This window comes from Haliotis asinina, chromosome 3 (genome assembly GCF_037392515.1).
Source record: "Haliotis asinina isolate JCU_RB_2024 chromosome 3, JCU_Hal_asi_v2, whole genome shotgun sequence".
Classification (NCBI taxonomy): Eukaryota; Metazoa; Mollusca; class Gastropoda; order Lepetellida; family Haliotidae; genus Haliotis; species Haliotis asinina.
In genome coordinates this window covers 77,069,381-77,091,039 of record NC_090282.1, presented here as the reverse complement: position 1 = coordinate 77,091,039, position 21,659 = coordinate 77,069,381, and the positions used below count along the sequence as shown (strand labels likewise).

General features: G+C 38.9%; 1 protein-coding gene across 1 annotated transcript; it reads right to left on the bottom strand.

The window, feature by feature from the left end:
• Positions 1–6,221: 6,221 nt before the first annotated feature.
• Positions 6,222–20,750, bottom strand: LOC137278486 (uncharacterized). Its single transcript, XM_067810840.1, has 17 exons — positions 20,657–20,750; positions 20,331–20,394; positions 19,995–20,102; positions 17,966–19,318; positions 15,774–15,858; positions 15,439–15,545; positions 13,707–14,017; positions 13,328–13,415; positions 12,824–12,900; positions 12,335–12,371; positions 12,114–12,211; positions 11,272–11,397; positions 10,883–11,034; positions 10,462–10,597; positions 10,218–10,325; positions 9,925–10,029; positions 6,222–8,977 (listed from the first exon to the last, which is right to left on the bottom strand). Exons 1-17 carry the CDS (start codon positions 20,660–20,662, stop codon positions 8,963–8,965), a joined length of 2,976 nt encoding a protein of 991 aa, XP_067666941.1. The 5' UTR covers positions 20,663–20,750; the 3' UTR covers positions 6,222–8,962.
• Positions 20,751–21,659: the final 909 nt, after the last annotated feature.

Genomic DNA, 21,659 nt, shown 5'->3' with positions numbered 1-21,659 from the left:
GTTAATTCCACACTGGAGCAGGACATTTGTTTTAACCCTGGAGTTTTATGTTGGCTCTAAGTCGACGTTTCAACGGAAGCCATTGTCATTGTCTAATCAGTGCTATCTGATTTTGATTCACCGTTGTTTCAGTTTTTCAGATACAACCAAAACCCTTTTTGATTTTAATGCTGAAGCACATCATAAATTTGTGATGTTGATTCAACGTCGATATTTCAAAATCATTAAACCTAATTCCAAATCACTATCTTTTCAAAGTTATAGCACTTTTAAACTAAGTCATATTTATACCTGTAAAGAATAGAATAATATTGAGTGATACATGACAATGACGACTGTAAGGCAAATAACTATCACTCAAAACTCTATACAATGTGACCCAATAATAACGATCAGTTAATCAATAACAATACAAATTACAGAAAACACACTCCCGTAACAGTCCTTAAAGTTTGAGACTCAGAACCGACAATTAAATATTCTTGTTATTTTCATGTTTTGAGTCTTCAACGCATTTCCGTTCAGACCATCAAGCATATCATGTTTATGCTTTTGGTTAATATGTCGGAAAACATTATCTTTTTCAAAAGTAAGCATTCATCACTTCTCTTATCTTCTCCTAACAAGAAACAAGCAACATCTTTGTAATGAAAAAATACAGTTGCAAGTAGAGCTGGTCAAGTCGAGGACCTATCTGACCATCCTTGGTCAAGCCATTACGAGGCAATCAAAGACAGACTAGTCATTATCGTTGTGGCATCGATCTCCCTCTGATCTGCACTCTGGTTAACTTTACAACTCTGATTTATGTCCTCCTAAACACTGGGGTCAATATTTAACAGATTGTTGCTTCAGTGGAGCCCTCGCCTGGACACTCTTGTATGATGGTAATGCCCACAGGGCATAGTCAACACACAGATGCAAGATATAGGCACTTCAGGTAACTGGATTCAATTTCTACCCTTGTTCATGATACAAAATACCTCTTTATCTACATTCATATCATCATAAGTTGCTCATCACATTTATAAAGTCAGCGGTGCGTAAGTATGTATGTACATCTATCGTGAACAACTATGAAATTCACTAACATGTTGCACAATGGGTTCATTCACAGACCGCCGCTGACTCTTTTCACACAGTCAACGACAAATAGTTTCTTTCTTCGTGTCGGGCGGACCGGGAGAAACAAGATAGAATAACCGGTTCTCGCTCAAATATTTATGTCGATGAAACTAATTTTCTCTCCGCTTCAGCAATTCAATCAATCTTTATGCACCAGGCTGTCACTACGAGCTACCAATCAGAAGCTCCGCGTGTGAACCTGTTTCTCCGGGGCTAGATCAGTGCAGAAGCGCTAGTGTCCATGACGTGCCTCGCGAGCACAACTGCGCTTCATGAAATGGGAGCTAAATGCTTGCAACGATATGGGGGTTTGAACAAGCCCTTTGTAAATAGTTGCATTCATGTGTATTTGTAATGTGTCGCCGCATCTTTCACCCGTGCATGGTGTTGTTATGAAGCAATATGGCCTTGAATGATGCAGTGTACGTGTTTCAGTGTACGTAACACCAAGATTTGGAGTGCAATGCGTTAAATGTGTAGCAATTGCAGTGTTTTTATGATGAGTATTTGTCGTTTAATACCAGACAACAATATTCATTAGAAGAGCAAGGGAGTATCTGGGGGATATACGTACTTATCAGGTAGGGAGTATCTGGGGGATATATGTACATATACCAGATTCAGATTCTTTATTTACCTTTATCTTTACAGACAATCGGTAGTACATACAAACATGGACATTGGTATCAGGTAGGGAGTATCTGGGGGGTATATGTACATATACCAGATTCAGATTCTTTATTTACCTTTATCTTTACAGACAATCGGTAGTACATACAAACATGGACATTGGTATCAGGTAGGGAGTATCTGGGGGGGGTATATGTACATATACCAGATTCAGATTCTTTATTTACCTTTATCTTTACAGACAATCGGTAGTACATACAAACATGGACATTGGTACAGGTGCATGTCTAGACACTGATCATAATGGAGAATGTACAGAAAATTATCTATTATTTATCAATCATTTCATTTCTGAGACAACAGGTTTTATGCAAATATTTACCTAAATTACATAGCTCATCTACATTTCTAACACTTAAAGATGAACAGGTTTATGCATTGATGGACATCTGTAGTAATATGGTTGAACATAATTTGCTATAGTTATTACAATATGGACATATTAATGTATCCTCAGTATCGTCTTTACAAAAAAAAATGATTTCTTTCTCATATTCTTCCTGCAATACTAAAATACTAATTCTGCTGTATCTACATATACATGAGGCTTGATGAAGAAAACATGTTTCACAATATAGATGAATGAATGTGTATTACCAAAATGAAACATGATGCTGGGTGTTGTGGGAGGAATACGAACATGAGGGGGACAATAATTCAGTGACAGTGACGCCATATAAACATAAACAGGGGACACTCCATCACGTGTATTACTATGCTGTTTCAGTGCATCTCTGGCCTCATGTTGGCATGACATATTATTTCCTCTACATTGTTAGATTCGGTATGGTTGTAGTCACCCATATATGTCTATATATCCCCCTGATACTCCCGACAGCAAGAAGCCGAGGTAAAACATGCAAATTCTTTCGCTCGTTCCTACCTTTACCTGAAACGTCGTGTTATTCCTAATAGAGAAACTGACATGTACATATCTTGTTTTCCATATGCATTCCACTTTTAAATGCCCTCAAAAGAAGAATATTTGTTGTTGTTTGTTTGTTGTGGTATGCTGGGCAGACTATAAATCACATAGAATTTTAAATTATTTATTACTCACGTATTTCTTATTCTAAAAGCAATAACAAGAAATTTACCTAGGTTACATAATTGTGTAGCATTTTGGACAGTGAACAACTGTACCAGTTTATAAACAGAACGATCCCTCCAATAATATTGTTTATTATCTTTATGTCTTATTTCATTGTATTTAAATCATTTGATAATGTAATGAAATTCGTCCTCAATATCTGTAATACAAAATGTGTATAATCTTTCATTCGTATTTACCTTATAATATCTACCTGTTTCTATTGATATGTGACGAGAATCTACATTTGGTTTTATATCGTTTGTAGAGAGGAGGTACATTTTCGGGGGTAAAACTGCAAACTGTAGCTATCTATGAGATTAATATATAAAATACATTTAGATGATAGATGATAGATTGACTTCTAACGTACTGATAGGCATGATCAAAGATTCGTTGCTTGATAACTGCTCAGAAATCAGAAGGAAGTTCCTGAGCATACCAAATGTCTCCAAACCCGATACTTGTCAAAATACATTCAATTTGATATGAACCTTGCAACATTATCATAAAAAAATATTCATAACAACCACGGATAATAACCCAACTTACTCCAATATTTGATTATATTAAACCTCCTTACATATTTTAAAATGATTCGACCTTCTTCAGCATATACCATAGCACTACAAGTGCTGTTTTAACAGCCAACACACATTATGAAAGCCCCACAGCCGTGGCATAACACTCTACACTTCCAACATAACCATTAAAAAATGACAATAAACTTTCAACTGATGGGATTTAAAATTCGAATTTACACTAAACGCCGGCTTCCGCCCCCGATCAGACACCTGTTTTTCAGCAACACTTATCTTCTTATTATATTTAAAAACTATGCCCAAATAAGTGAAACTATAAACAACATCAACAGATAGACAATTATACAACCACCGTCACAGTCTGCCTTATACGGCCACCTTTTCTGAACACAACCTTCTTAGTTTCCTTGATATTAACTTCAAGACTTCAGCATTCAGTATAGGGAGACAGAATCTAGTTATCCTATAAGATATAGAGATTAATTTACACCTCAGGTCCAAATTGGATAATTTGTACCATAATGTTTACCTATGAATGGAATCGAACACCTTTAAAAAGTCAATGAAGAGCGCAATGTATTAACCTTTTATTAGAAGCAAAACGTTTATCAATCTATTGTACTAACACTTGGCTGGAACCCGCACTGCGCGTTTGTAATGCCATTCACGGATGTCCACGCTATGAGTCTCTGGATGATGATTATTGTAAACAGTTTGGAAAAGCAACTATCCTAGATAATTCCACGATAGTTATTAGGGTCAGTACTGGTCAGCAAAATTCGTTCAATACTTACTGATCGGCAGTGTTCGATGTTTAATACTTATCGGAAGCATTCGTTGTTGAATACCGGTCAGTACCATTCGTTGTTGAATACCGGTCAGTACCATTCGTTGTTGAATACCGGTCAGTACCATTCGTTGTTGAATACCGGTCAGTACCATTCGTTGTTTAATGCCAGTCAGCAGCATTAGTGGTTTCGTAGTAATCGGCAAAATTCATTGCACACTTCTGGTTAGCAGTACTCGATGGTAATACTTGTAAGCATCGTTCATTTTTCAGCATTGCCCACCAGTAACTGATGTTTGATGCTAATGAGCAGTATTCGTTGATTAATACCGGTAGGCAGCACTTGTTGTTCAATACCTGTCAGCAACATTCTCAGTGTACCATTACGCTGCTGAACACAAGTGAACTTTGTTACTTCAGAGGTACATTTAGGTATGGAATGTACAAAATGTATCTACACGAAAACAATATTACCATGACATGAAATCTCCAAGGGTACGATGCATTCCTGTTGATTTGCATCCTCGATATCTCCAGGGTATACGTTCCGATAAGTCTCCACTATACCCTGGACGCATCTACGGCTCTGCCAGATAAACTTATTACCTCCCGTGGCTGTCTTTTTATCCAATCAGGTGTCTACGCTGGGAAGTTGAGCGAACCAATCATAACTCACTTTCGTTACTTAAATTATCTTACCAATTAAACTTGGCAACAACAACAAAAACAAACACACAACAAACAAACAAACAAAAACAGCAACAACAACAACATGCAGAGGTTCTCTGGAAGATATAGAAGGAGTTCTTGCATATGTTGTTTTAAAGTTTCGGACCTGTCAATTTGTTTGTACGATTTCCCTAAAATCTGAGTCGCGACCGCTACTTTGTTGACACTGGCAAGCTGGGTTATCACGGCGGCCTAGCTGATTGGCTACTGTGAGAAGGCGGAGTCAGCAAAGGGAGATAATAAAGATGCGTCCAGGTATAGTGGAGACTTATCGGAACGTATACCCTGGAGATAACGAGGATGGCTGATTTGTGGTACTATGATTGAGAGCCCAAATAGTAGAGGAAGCCCCAGTAAAATCTTCAGTTCATGATCTGATTTAAGCTGAAAGTCCAGGTTAGGGTGGACTCAGTGTGGCAAGGTTGACTGTGTGGCAAGGTTGACTGTGTGGCAAGGTTGACTGTGTAACCATCTTGCAAGAGATCGTGACATGACCGACTGTATGTCATTGAGTAAGACATTTTGATTTGACAGACTGTATGCCACAAGTAACGACAAATTGTGACCTGACTGAATATCTCTGAGTAATGATACATTCTGACCTGACTAACTTACGTCGTCGTTTAATGACAAACTGTGACTTGACCGACTGCGTGTCACCGTGACCTGACCGACTGCGTGTCACCTTGCATCAACAAACTGTGACCTGACTGACTGCATGTCACCATTTAGCGACAAATTGTGACCTGAGCGACTGCATGTCACCGTGTAACAACGAATCCAGTCCTGGCTGTCTTCGCCACCAGCATGCAACGCTGTGGTATCTTGTTGACTTAGCCTCTAGGAAGCAGCCGTGTTTCATCGAGGTGACTGTACCACTTTGAGCAGTTTGTTAGCTAGCTGTTGGTCACCATTTCACAATGGTTCATCTTGGTGACCGCACCACCGGAACCCAGCAACATTTCATCTAGGTGACTGTGCCACCAAGACGCATCAGTGTGTAACTAAGCCTACTGTGTGTGTTACCTAACAGCGATGGTGTGAATCGCTGCTGCTGTAGACCACCTCTGATCGAATATGCGCCATACCGCGATACAGTATTTCCGTGTTTCTGTATTAAACAAGTGTTAAGTAAGTGCTACAGTGTGACTGTCCTGTCTTGTAGCAGAGCGTACTGCCTCAAAACATTACAAATGTTATTCTGACCCTGAATCATCTGTATAAGTGAAGTAAAACAAACAACGATCTTAACAAAGGATTCTGTAAAGTTTGATACATTTAATCCATAATAAAGTAATGAAGGTGACAAAACGCACGATAAAATTAAAATTCATTAAATAAAATTGACTGCGATAAGTTGCTTTTAAGACCTATCAGTTTTGTTATTAAATTTGAGAGATAGATTATTCTTCAAGTATAAAGAAACGTAAACATTTCCTGATTAATGAACTGTACAAAAATTCCCAGGAAATCTGAATAAAATGTTTGTACAAACAACTAACGTATGTATTTTCAGTGTAAGGGACCTTGTCCCACACTATGACATTTCAATAGTGATCCACGTATAACATAACAAAGGACTGTCACATGCCCCATTAATTCAACACAGCTATGTTGTAGCTGAACTGTACCCAGCAGAACTAAATGAGCCATGCGGTATTTTTTTCTATGTTTATATCTTCTATGTACAGTCTGACATCAAAGTCGATTTTGGTTATTGTTAGAAAAACGTATATACATAAAATATAAAACGTATATACATACATATAGAGCAATATTAACAAGTATCTACGTATGTTGTAACTGAACTATACCCAGTAGAACTAGATGACTCATGCATACCTCGATACTGAAACACGACCTTCCTATATATTTCTCGGCTCCACGATCTCCGCATCACATGAAATAGTTTCTGTTTCCACGCAGTTTATGAATAAAATTACCATAAGTCACCAAACTAAGTAAAATCACAGTTCGTCCTTCGCATCGTTGATCCCACTCCCAGGGCGAGGATAGAACGGACGAGATACTTTTTAAATCAAAAGCACATATTTTGATGTAATGCACAATCATGCTTTAAGTGTTATCCAGCAAATATAATAATGATTGGAGGAAAAATGGCTGTATTATGAATGCCGTTGTTAGAAAAACGTATATACATAAAATATAAAGCAATATTAACAAGTATCTACGTAATCGTATTAATTTGCACAACGTGAAGTATGTACACATATGATATTAATTAACATTGCGAAAAACATTATAACCTCCTGAAATGGAACGGCTTTGGCAACTTTATGGCACGCTAGAACCTACGAAAGGTTTATTTCTGGTTCCAGGCATAAAGGTTCAGAGGGACAATATGACGAGGACAAGTAGGGTTTGATTCAACTGTCCCTATTTTCGAACAACATTCAGACATATTCGCGTTTACATCTCTTATTTTACTTTCTACTTTTCCGTGGTTTCATTGCCATAGCTATTTACCCATGGTTCATAAACATATGTTTTTACACAGTCGGAACTGTACAATAAAGTCTCGTTTGAAATGAGATGTTATAGGATAATGGAATGGTTTGTCATTATTCCAAGTCATTGTTTATGATAATTTCGTTCATCTCCAGTACTTTTGTAGACAAGGCTAGGATAAGTGTAAAAGGGTTAGTACTTGTATACTGATCTAGTGAAGTATTTCCCTTGATACTATAGAGTCACTTGGTGCATTAAAAGTAGGGGATATTCCCTTTTGCAAGCATACCACCAGACAATACCAATGCGTATGAGAAAATGACAAATTATATATCCATTCAGATGAAACATTTGCTAAGGAATGGAATAGATTGTCACATACCCCCCTGGGCTTCATCATTTGCATGTTTCCATTCTTGTAATTCCAATATGCTCTATTTTCTAATGGTATATATTGGGTATTTCTATAAAGACGGAGACTAGAAAATATTATTTTCACATTAATATATTTTACCATGTGGATATACATTTTCCTTGTATTTTTTGATTTCATTACATAACAAATGAAACCGACCCTGCTGATATGAACCATAGGATACTATTGATATGCATTTGTTTTGCTGTTCAAACAAAACTATTCATTTTCATTCAGGATATATCTTTGACAATATTTAAGAAAGGAAATTCAGTTTCGCTTAGTCCAGCGGGAAATGACACTGACACATTTATCTCTAGTAACTTCATTATACTGTGAATATAAATATTTTTTCAAGACCCGTGCGTGATGTTCTTTATGCGATGTTGATGTCACAAACTATTTGCTCCCAGTGAGAATCCTGGATGGAATTATACGATTCGACTAAAGGGATCGAGGGCACAGGCTCGATAATCCAAGTTAGTAGATCGACGCTCATGATGTCAATCACTTGATTGTCTTACTCCCACTCGATTATTTATATACCGCCTTAGATGTTTGATAGGCATTTATATACTGCCTTTATATAAATACTCGTGTTAAACAGGCTTTTAATAGAGCGACATAAAATGCAGCATTCAGGATGGTGATGTTGAAGGTTAGAGAGCACGGAGATGTTTTTTTTCGTCACAGGTTTTCGAATTTTGTTAATGATATGAGCGTAATGACTGCATTAATTCAACTGAGAGTGTTACCGTTAATATAGCATATTAGCAACAGACACATTAACAATAATGTGTTAAGTAATGACACCAATAGAGAAAAGAGAGTGAGTGAGTATGGTTTTACGCCACTTTCAGCGATATTCCAACAATATCACGGCGGGGACACCAGAAAGGACCCTAACACACTGTACCCTTGTTTTTGAATCGAACCCGGGTCTTCAGTGTGAAGAGCGAACGCTATAACCACTAGGCTACCTCACCACACTGCCCCCAGTAAAGAAGAACTTCTATGATGACAGTACTTTGTCTTAATATATGTTGTGGACACACGAAATTTTGTCTTCAGGGGATGACACCTGGTACGGTTCTGGAATGCCCATTGATTGAAAATCAAGTGAGTCTGACCTGAAATGACAACAGAGTTATGATTACTGTTTGCAGGTCGTATTACTGTCATTTTATCTTGCCCTTAACATCTTGGCACTCGTGACAATGGTACCTTGTCTGAAAAGACCTCTTTGTATTGAACAAAACGTAACGGTATGTTATGATTGGTGTATTGTTATTTTTTGTTTGCTGTGCATGAAACCAATGTGTTTGAAACCAACTAGCACTAAAGCAAAGCTATCAGCAACAAGGTTTACAAAATAATACAGATTATTACAGTGACCGTCCATGGTAGACAGATTATGGCTGAACCATGTTAGTAGTGGCAGTTCAGTAGTTGTAATGGGATTAGATCATATAGAATACTACTGACGAATCAGGGGCAATAGCCCAGCTTCCAACATAAATCCGTGCACTAACGCAGGACGTGATGGTGGGTGTAGTTCGCGGCAGAGTCAGACTTACAAGAGGTAGTGCACATCAATATTCAAGATCGCACAAAATCTTTTCCGGCCATATCCAGTGTAAAATAACTCCCCAGTAAAGATTGTGTATCGTACCCACAGTAGACTCTGGGTTAGAATAGGTCCTCAGTAACCAGTGTATGTCGTCTCCATAACAGACTCTGGATTGAAATAGGTCCCCAGTAACCAGTGTATGTCGTCTCCAAAACAGACTCTGGATTGAAATAGGTCCCCAGTAACCAATCTCTGTCGTATCTGTGGACTCTGGGCTAGACCAGGTTCCCAGTGACCAGTGTATCCACAGTGGATTTGGGGATGGAATATGTCCCGAGTAATCATTGACTGTCGCACCCGTGGACTCTGGGTTAGAATAGGTCCCCAGTAACCATCGTCTGTCGTACCAGTAGACTCTGGGTTAGAATTTTATAGGTCCCCAGTATTCATTGTCTGTCGCACCTACAGTGAATACTTGGTTATAAACAGTCAAACACATAAACAAACCAGCGATGGCAACAACAGTCTGGGAACTTCTGGTAGTTGGTCGTTGCCATGGTGAATTTCGACTCTGTGATCCAAAAGTGGGTTCTTTGCTGGTTCCCGAATTTTCTATAAAAACGTACATATGTTTCAAATATGTGAGAAAATAAGGCATTGAAAAAAATGTACAACATGTCGGTTTGTAGAAGAATATTTAACCAGCGCAACAACATAATTCCAGAGAAGGATCGGGATGTGAAAAATGTTATGTTCTACAGTCTGCATTTGGTTGTCACAATCCGATAAAACATAATCACCTCCACGTTTTCGTAATCCCCAGTACCGCTGTCGACAAGATTGCGCCTCATTCTGTCACAAGTCGGGAGCGCCTCCATTAGGGCCTCATGGAGAAATAGGTACTGCTCCTAGTGGGGGAAAATACAGTTTAATGCTTGTAAGATTCAAAATGAGTTGGTGTAACTTGAAAACAGAAGCGAAATACAACGTCGAACAGCTGTCAAACTAAGAATTAACTAGGGCACACATTGCATGACCTCTCACCTCGGTCTGAATGAGATCCATGCGCTGGTGTCGGAGTCTGACAATGCACTCAAAGACATCCACCACACCTTCCGCCTTAGCTTGTTGGATCAAATAGTCCAGAGCGATCCACGTCCCAGTCCGACCAACACCAGCACTGTCAAGTACACCAAACTTTCTCAAACCATGAAAACAAATACTACACTGGCTAATAACATGTACACACACTGACCAAGGTCAAGACATTCAGCTTTCATCCAGTACGACGATGCATCTAGTAGTCAAATGGCTGAAGCCTCGACTCGTCATGCCAAAGACCTAGGTTTAATTCCCAACGTAATAAAGAATAGAACGATACGGCAAATGGTTAATCCCTTTTCCTCTGTCTCACAATATATATATGTGTGTGTATCTACCATCAAAGTAATCACAGTATTGGTACCTGCAATGGACAACCGCTGCGCCTTTCCCAGTTGACGGTGCTATCTTGACCATTCTGTGGAAGTCCACCAGCGTCCCGATATCTTGTGGTACAGCTTTGTCGGGCCAAGCTGTGAAGTGGTACTGCTTCAGTTTCCGAGGTAACTCCGCCTCCTGAAAGGCAAATGAGAGTATTCATTTAATGTATCACGGTATCGCAAGGAAAAGAGCATTTATTCTCACCGCGTGTATTGAGAACGTCCTGACAGTGTAAATTATCCTTACCCTGTGTACAGAGAACGTCCTCACTGTGTAGTTTATCCTTACCCTGTGTGCAGAGAACGTCCTCACTGTGTAGTTCATCCTTACCCTGTGTACAGAGAACGTCCTGCCTGTGTAGTTCACCCTTACCCTGTGTACAGAGAATGTCCTGACTGTGTAGTCCATCAGCTCCTCCTCGGCCACACACTGGACGTGGGCATCGCCATAGTCAGAGCCAGGCTGACCGAAGTCAGGCCAGTATTTCTCACACTTTGCCTGAAACATTTTGATGAGACCGTATTTGTATATAATGTGCGTCCTCTGAAAGTCAGTGTTATTGCATGTCAAGTAGTACATTTTTAAACAGTAAAGAAAAAAATAAAAACAATTGAAGTTCATATATAAATAAAACAATTGTGATGGCGTGCACTACATGATTTTCCATATTACAACATAACCAAAACCCCTCAGCCTAACGCCATGTCATTGAGAGTTGAGGGTAAAGAGATATGCAGTGTGTGTGTAGAACAAAACCTCCGCGGAGATAATTCGAGTTTCCCACATTTGCATCGTTCGAATCGTCAAAACAACGCACATTAACATCAAACAAAATTAGAAAAATACCAAAGGAGTTCGGCGCTTTCTGAGTCTAAAATTAGATACAAATATGATGACAGTTACCTTAACAGATGAACAGGGCATCACGTCCTGTTCATATACTCAAGGGCAAACGTTACTGTGACTCATGAACAATCGACAAACAGCACGAAGAACTACAAAGGCTTGATCTCTATATTCTTATACAATAGATTATTTTAAGTTGCGATCGATACGGTACCCTTATGGTTAAAGCTTTCGCTCTTCACGCTTGTTCGATTCCTCATATGAGTAAAATGTGTGAAGCATATTTCTGGTGTCCACTGTCGCGACATTTCTGGAATAGTGCTAAAGCGGCCTAAAACTGAACTCGGTCATGCGCTCACTAATAATACCTTTCTGTTTTCTACACAGTTTGTTAACATGATTATTTTGCTGGCATCAATCTCCCACAACATTCTCCAAAAGTCTGGAATAACGTCTCCATATGGCCCTGAAAAAGTAGAGGGATAAGTGGTTTAAAACATTAGACGTCAATTCACACTTTTCATGTGGAACAATTTCCCCCGAAACCGTCGCACTGAAACGCCGGAAACAGCAAGCCTGGTAATATTACCTTGTGTGGCTACAAATGTGCGTGTCTCCCCATATCCCTGAAACAAGGAAATAACAGTCAAGAATCACTGAATTAGCATTTCATGAGAGGGTGATTGAGTAAGTGCTTCAATATGGTTTACGTCACTCCCAAAAATATATCAACAATAACACATTGCAGGAGTGTGGGGAATCGAACTCGTGTCTTCGACGTGACGGAGACCCGTGAATGTCCGGGGTAGAATAGGCTTTCAGCAACTCATACTTGCCGTAAAATGCGACTATGCTTGTCGTAAGAGGCGACTAACGGGATCGGGTGGTCAGGGTCGCTGACGTGTTTGACACATGTCATCGGTGTTTTGAATTTACTGGAGAAGTGTTGAAGAACATCACACCTGGAATCACACCTGGTCTTTGGCGATTCGCGTAATCCTGCAGCTAAACGTTGTCAGTTTATTGTCTGTTTTCCAAATAATTCAATAGCAATGTCTCTACCATAATGGTATCTTACATTTATGTAGCTAGCGTTGATGTAGTCGGATCCCCGGATGTTGGGGATAGGGGAAAGTTTGACCCTGCAATGATCATCTGGCAAAAGGAAAACAAAGCTTTGTCACAAAATATACAATACATCTGGCATCCGGGCCTAAGAATGAAAAGACTCTTTTATCTACCAAAACAGATTCTATGATGCCAAGAGACAATAAAGCTATATCATAATATGGTATATAAATGATCGCTGAAAGTTTGGAATTACGGAAAATGATTACTGAAAGTTGTAGTGTAACCGGGTGTTGGCAAAAAGGGAAAGCATGACATTAACCTGTTCGTCTGGTAGCTGCCATAGTGATATATACGCTTCTGCAAAGGATACATTACAATGAAAAGTTAGTGATCTAAACTTTATAAAGACACCAGTATCAACTGCACTTGAACTATGATCTGTACATATAGATCTTACTCAAACGCTGTGGTGGTATGATGGTGTTGTAAGGAACCAGTCTGTTATACTTACATGGCAGAATGTTACTATATCTGTTTTTCCAGACATTTTCTGGTAATTCGGCTACGTCACACGGACTAAGTTTGCCACAAGGAAGTTCCTTTAACAATGACAAATTTATATTTAGAATTAGAATGAATCAACACATTTTATAAAACCTTGTAATTCAAACGCACTCGTGTTTATGGAAGATTGTCGTGGGTATAGAAAGTAATGAATTAATCGAATATTCACCACCCGCTAAGAATATATGAGGTTATTAGGTACCAAAAGGTGACTTTGATGTCTAATTGAAAAATGAAAACTGTAATGATAGGAACGTTCTCGTAAATACTAAAGACCTTAAATGGCAGATGGTTATAGAGTCCATAAATACGAGTAATGACCATACATAACACTGCTCTGTGAAACCGCCACTTCTCTTCGTATGTTCAACGTAGAATCTCAGATCTTGCACCATCACCTCTGTTGACCTCACAGTTAGTAGATTTGAACTGTCCATACCGTGACATGGACGAGGGGAAAGGTCTGGTGTTAATTCTTCATCATGGCATCGCGCTCTATGTGAGATGAGATGAGTGGATGCAGATATGTGGGTGAAGGCAACGTCTGAATCTCTTATTGTGATGTAGTCGTCCTCGACATCTGCCCTTGTCAAAGGCTCCAACTCCTGATAGTCAGAATTCTCAGGTGATGCAGCACCTGGAACGCAATGTTGAGTTGTAACAATACTAGCCCATGTTTCCCACAAACCGTCTACCTTGTACGAAATCCCAACGACGAAGTCAGTTTCAGAGTACCAACATAATATTGTGACTTTGTCCCAATTTCTCACATGACACTAATTAGACCGTGTCTATCTTGTGGAGCATTCAGCACTTATGACTATGACGTTGGCTTCATTGAGTCATTGTGTGTTTGGACTACTGATGGTGATGTAACGATGGTATGATGTTTCAGCCACCAAATCTTTCTGATTCAATTATTCTGTGTGTATTCATTCACAACGGTATCCTCCCATTACGCAGACAGGCAATTCGCAGACGCATTAACACATTTACGGTTCAATGAGCAGATTAGTTACTAACTGTTACCTACGCTTATAATGGAATAATCCAATTCAAAGTCCTTACTAAATAGATCAACACTAGTTTTCTTCATGATTTACTCCCACCTATAGGAAGCAACCGGCCAACTTATGAGTTACGAAACTTCTGTGATTCTTCACAACTATGCGGCATTTAATATTTTTATCCACGTAAAAGAAAATGTATCCCTAAATATTATTCATATGGACTAAGGACGTTTCGCACACAAGTTTAAGATATATGACGTGCACATTGAATTATGATTTATTTAGAATAAATGTAAAAATTGAGGCATCATGTCAATGTGGTCATGTATGTGTGAATGTTTTTCATTACTTTCTTTAATGTCCATTGTATACTATAATACTACTTTAAGACACAAAGTGTTACAATCTTTAGAAAATATTGTTAAAATTAGAACTGGTATTAACTGGTATTAACTGATTGGTATTAATCTTGTCTTACAAGGCAATGCAGATCTCTCAAATACTGAAAATCAGAATGTTTTCAAATATGTTTATATCAATATCCCTCTTTTGTCAAACACATCTTAACCTATGCCTGTCACATTGCAGTATGATGTGTAGTGTAATTATTGGGAGAGGGCTTCTTAGTTGGATAACTTGTAGCCAGTTCATTTCATGAGTGAATTATCACAATCAAACTTCTCTTTATTCGATAGTAATGGATAGCTAAAACAATCTTGAGAAGAGAAGACAGATGAAGAAAAGCCATGTTTATGGATGTGAACAACACGACCAAAACGATATGGTAATTTCCACTTCTAAATGCCCTTCAAAGATTTAAGAAGACAGATTATCATTTAACCCCAAGAAAGTTCTTTTTATACAGAATCAAACTTCTCAGTAACGAATCTGTGTCAGACTCCTTATACTCTACTCACAAGACAGCAGACTGTTCATTCTATCTGTTGGTGCTACTATAATTAACCTTCTAGTTCAGTGTCTGTCAGTCGGCTGTCTATCGAATGGGTGTCTGTCATTTGGGAGATAACATTGACAAGCACTCAGTTACCTCTGGGCGTTGACTGATACGAGGGGTTGATCAAGGACATTGGAGTCGGACTGCTACTAGAATGGCCGACAATGTGTCTCCATTTCAGGATATTGTTATGGTTATTCCTGAAAGGACAAAATAGAGCAATCAATGTGATCAACTGAAAAACCCCGCTAAAAATATTTACGTAGGAATACATTAATTTTACAATGACGCACATCTTTTTTTACTGTGAATTATGAAATCATGTTACTATTTGCAGGTCAGGTAGGATTGTTACTTTTCTGTTTAACTCGGCAATATTCCAATATGTTAATGTGCCTGCATGCTAAGAAATACGATATATTACCTACCTTCTTATGGCATATACAGCCACTGACAGAAGAATAATGATCACGATGATGGTCACCAGCCAAGGGACAAACCTGCTGCTACCATCTGCTATTGTAACGACGAAGTGAAATATACCATAATATCAACAATAGTTATTTATTTCTTTACATGAAATGGCAGGAGATAATGTGAGTTCCCATTCTGTAATATTTACCACTGAATAGTTCTCTGCCTCGCCGGGATCTCATGGTCAGGTTCGCTGACTGGGTTGACACATGACATCGGTTCCCTGGATTGTCTTGTCCATTGCTGAGTGCGGCGTAAAATTAAACTCACTCACTCACTCGCTCTGCCTCCCATTTAGACATAGATTCCTCCCATAAAATTTCGTTTTCGGATTTCTCCTAATATTCCCAATAAAATTCATATTTCTTTCTAATATTTTTGTTTGTTGTAGTACATGCACACAATACATGTTCAAGAGGACGCACGTGCAAAGTTGGAAAACAGGACTTTCACCCAGCTTAAGTTTCTTAGGTTCAAGAAACGACACTAAAACATGAATATTTCGTAAACGCGTCTTCTGAAAACATTTCCACCTCCCTATTCACAGAGACAGGTGTTATTTTGATTTTAATAATAACTGCTTAAATTGATGTGTATGTTAATCTGCCGCCCTACTGAAACCGTAGAACTCCGTCTAACACAGAAGGACAGTCAATCGCCCATACAACAAAAAGGAAAAAAGGACTACAATGAACAGTGACTCGGTATTTGCTTGACAATGACACCCCTGTAGTTCGTAGCGTGAAATACAACTGACGGCTTCGGTAAATTTTCTCTGAGCGTTAGAAATGGGAGAAATTTAATAATTACAGTTGCAAACTTCAAACAAATATATAAAATATTATCAGCATTGCACACAGACAGTCAGATGGTACAATGTTTCCTTACAGCTAAAACGAATGAATCTCGAATGATTACTCAATATGCCAGTTTACTCAGGTGCGAACTTGGCATGGCAATAAATAAGTAATAGGTCAACGTTTCATTTGTATTATTACATAATATACTGATTAATGAAATACCTTTCTCAGAAAAAAAGGTTATATTCTCTTAGTCCATCCTTATATATGCACAATACATATGCACTATATCCAAGCTTCGATTGTCCCAAGATATTAAAAAAATATATGTTTTTGTTAAATATCACAAAACTGACTAAATATATTCCTCATAAAATTTATCCTAAGCATTTAGCTAATCAATAATAATATTCCATGGAGGGATCTGTCTAGTGCGCTAAGGAAATATAAACACCTGTTTTGTTTATTTGCTTCACATTAAAACGTCCGCAATATTTGACATGTTTGTAATATACGTTTTGACTGTGACTGATATAGTACGTGTCACTATGGATAGTTAGCGTGATACAAAGATAATATCAATGTCTGTTTTGAAGTATATATCAAACAGACTCCACAGTTTCGGCCACATCTCTGGTTAAACAATATACATTATATCTGAGGATTGCTTGTGAACCGGCGACAAGGCATGGTATGTCGGTGTGCAATTACAGATACACGAATGACAGTCTTGACCGAAGTTTTGGTTATGCTCCCGATCAATGCATAGTTCTGTACAGAATAACTGTGTTACAATTCAAACCCGTATGTATAAGCGCCTTTAGATTCATATTTAAAGACAGCGGTACAATAATTCACGTAACGTTGTCAGCACAATACATATCAGAACTGACAGTCACACATACGCTGGTATATTTGGGATCACTCCTCCTCGGAGTTTTGACATCAATCTTCCTGATTTCCTCTAACTGTGACATTATCATGACCTCAGAACTGAATAAATTATCAGTTGGAGAGTTCTGTCTTACGTTTCACTCAGCAAAAGTGCAGTTATATGGCAGTGGTCTATAAACAGTCGAATCAAGACATTCCAGTGATCGATAGCATCAACATCGATCTACTCAATGTATACGATGACATGTGTCAATCAAGTCAGCTAGTCTAACCATTCGATCACGTTGGTCGCCTCTGAAGATAAGCATGGGTTACTGAAGACCAATTCTAACCCGGATCTTTACGGTCTTATTATCAGTTATGATCTGAACTCTTTGTATGTGTCGTGGTACTGAATACCAGTCTGTCATTCCTCGTATCTATCCATGATATTCTGTGTCTATGGTACTCACGTTTCTCACAGGAACCGATGTTTCTGTCGCATCTTGTACAGCAGTCTGGGCACATCCTGTCACAGCAGCTGCCCCACATGTCATCTTCACATCTAAGTGTACAGGGAGGTACACTTCCATCTGTGCCATTCGTATGACACCTACTATCCTTGCAGTTTCTGCTACAGGTGTGGTTACAGTATGGGCCGTACATTGTATGTGTGCAGCCATTTAAACATCTGCCTGTGCTTCCATCACACGTACTCTCGATACAGTTTCTGCTGCAATTGGACTGACATTCTCGTCCGTACAAACGTTGTTTACATCCGTCCATACAGAAGCCATCTGTGATGTTACAGCTTCCATTAACGCAATCGTTGCACTTTTCTTCACAGGTGTTTCCAAAATAACCAGACTCACAGGATGTACAGTTGCTGGCATTCTGGTCACATTCAACACAATGTCGTGGACATGACGTGTTACAATATGCCCCCCTAAATCCCTTCCTGCAAGATAGACATGAGCCATGGTATCTGCTGCACTCACCAGTAGCACAGTTGTCAGGACATCTGGTACTACACGTGGCTCCATACCACCCAAACACACAGCCATACTCACATTCTCCAGATGTCTGATTACAACCTGTGTTACGACAATTTACATTGCAGGTATTACGACACTGTTGGCCAAAATAACTCTTTGAACATTGACAACTTCCATCCCTGTTACACAGTTTCGCCGCACATCCAGAAGAACAGTTTTTCTGGCATTGATCGCCATGAAAACCGTCCAAGCACTTCATGCATGTTCCGTTTTGGTGGCAGTTGGAATCTTTACAATTGCTACTACAGCTGGAGGTGCATTCCTTACCATGCCACCCACTGTGGCAACCGTTCAAACATTCACCCATTCTTGAACAAGATTTATCCACACATTCCCCACATTCTTTATCGCATTGTGATCCGAAATATCCTTCCTTACAACCATGAACGCAGAATCCAGAGGAGTTACATACTTTGAATCTACAGTTATTACATTGCTCTCCACATGTACGTCCATAGAATCCAGGGCTACATCCACACAGACAGGTTCCACCTGTGCGGTTACAGTTGGGGGATGCCTCTGTACAGTTACCACACTCGTCACATGTTTTGTCACACATCTTGGAATATCTGTTCCGTGGACAGTTTGCACATTCACCCGAAAGTGGGTCACAAATACCATCCAAACACCATTTGTTGCACCTATGTTGACAATTTACTCCCCATCTGCCTGTATTGGCACAAGGACACTTTCCCCTATACTCTGAAGGCATTCCGTCCCAGCATTCCGTACAGGTGCTGCCATTCCAGTACTGTCCACCTTCACAGTTCACTGAACAAAAGAATCGCCATTATGTTAAAATTGACAGATTTGCTCGTGCTTGTTTTCTGTTTGTTTTGTGTGATGCTTAAAGCCGCACGCTGCATTATTACAAATATGTGGGCTTGAACCAGACAATACAGTGATCAACACCGTGACCATATTGACATATGTCAACCCTATCACCTAGATACGCCACTCCACCCATCCAGTTGTCGTTCCATGCACGATTGATTATTCAAGAAACGTCGAAAGTAAAATTAAAAAGTTGTTTCCATTTGTCAGATTCAAGAAAGGTGTTAAGACGTCACACTTAAATGATGGTGCTATTTACAACTGATGATAGTATATTTTGAAGTGGTATTCAACAACTTCTTATAGGGGTTTTCTCAGCACCTTGTAATTAATTTTGCGAATGTTAATGTAACATTGTGAAGCAAAGGATATCAGGATTTTATTCGAGGTAATTTGTTTTGTATAATACTTGATAAAGACGAAGCGAGTACATTTGGCTGTTGCTCACATGTTCTCCTGGCACATGGAATACGTTAACCATGACGAGTTATAAGGATCAATTGTTCGACATATACTACTTCGGTGAAACCGACAATTACTGGTGTGCTACTAACAGCTGTAAACAAAGATATCCCTGTTAAATATGATAGAGAAATATAGATATGTTTCTAACCTGTGGAGTTACAGCGTCCACATGTCATCGGGCAACTATCCGCAATACCAGGGCTGTCACAGTTGACGGTTTTACACCAAGAATGTGTATCCTGGCATTTCGCATCATCTGAAACAGCGAAGCAAAGACCGATTCCCTGTGTTCAGACTTACATTTAAAAGGCATCATCCGTATTGGAGACGTGGAACATAGAGAGAAAAGTGTCAGAGTTAACTTTACTTAAGTTCAAGTTTACTTTAACTTTACTGTTGTGACTTTTCCCTTTGAAGTGGTATTAAAATAAAAATCAAGGAAAACTAGAAGTATTTTGACATAATGATATGACAAGTGAAATACCTTTACTAAACCCGGATACGACTTTCACCAGTATGCATGCAGACACGAAGAGTATAAAGAACGCCTGAAAAATACTAGGTATAGTTTACAGGATGTTTTCAGATGTTGCTATTCTGATTAGAGGACGTGACAATGACACATGATCAGCATGAACTAAATACGAAGATGAATGAAATAACAGGTTGCTCAAAGTTGTTGATTTCACACACCACCATCACCGCCAGACTATCCATTGTTTGCATAAAATCTAAAAAAAAAAATACGTCATAAAATTACATAAAAATACGCAGACACAATATCGTAGAAAGATAAAGTAAAGTGCCAACCTTCATGTTCCCCTCTGCACTACAGCAATATAAGTAAGATCACCAAGCGCAGTCGGCCAGCGGCTTCCACTGTTTCACTGATGAATTCAGTGTGGGAGTTGATTTAACATGGAAACAGAAATTATCAACAAGGAAGAAATTCAGGTTAACCTATCCAACATAATCACCAGAATATGTTTGGAAGGTGAAACATTTATGCAGTGCAGAAATATGTTTCCTTCTATCGTGTGTTATCCATGTCATAGTTTTTAAAAATCTGATATTATTCCTTTTGTGCTTTCCTATTCAGGATGTAGATTAATCCAGTAAGACCAGTTTAATTCAATTTCACACTAAAACATTACTGTCGCAACGTCTTGATTTTTTAACAACGCTCAGCTAAACGGCGGAACAAAAGGAGCAGGAACATTGTGTTCACATATTTTTCTGGTGTTGATGATCTTGGAAACACGTGTTGATGATCTTGGAAACACGGATTTCTCTGGATAATGAAAATGGTTTCATATTGTACGTATGTAATGTATGTTTCTCTCTGAAATTGAGAAACTAGAAAAGAAATCATTCATAATGTTTGCATTTGGCCTGTCGGTGACTGTGGCGGTATTAACGTTCAGTTAGTTATTCATATACTGTCTACATTTTGACCAACCGTTGTATTTGTCACTTGTACTAGGGGTCATAGCAGCACAAAACGTCAACGCAAGCCTCAATAATCCACTGGCACAGTTTACATATGCGTGTCCCTCAGATTACATGCGATACATCAGATACTACTGATCTCGCCTTTGCTCCTCAGCAACGTTTCCAAGCAATGGCGTCTGCTTCCTGTCACCCGACATGGTTGCTGACTGTTTTTGACTGATGACCCTTCGATGTATGTTACGAAGACATCATATCTGCTTCATATCCGTCGGAGAAATACTTTGACCAGACACATTTTGGACTGGGAAGTTTCTTGCTGAAAGGTTTTTCCTGAATATTTTGGCATTCGTCTCATAACAGG

Coding starts and splice junctions, on each gene's coding strand:
- LOC137278486 (XM_067810840.1), bottom strand. Junction 13,416..13,706: donor GTTTCACAGAGCAGTGTTAT/GTATGGTCATTA, acceptor TCATTGTTAAAG/GAACTTCCTTGTGGCAAACT. Junction 10,326..10,461: donor TGGATCTCATTCAGACCGAG/GTGAGAGGTCAT, acceptor TTCCCCCACTAG/GAGCAGTACCTATTTCTCCA.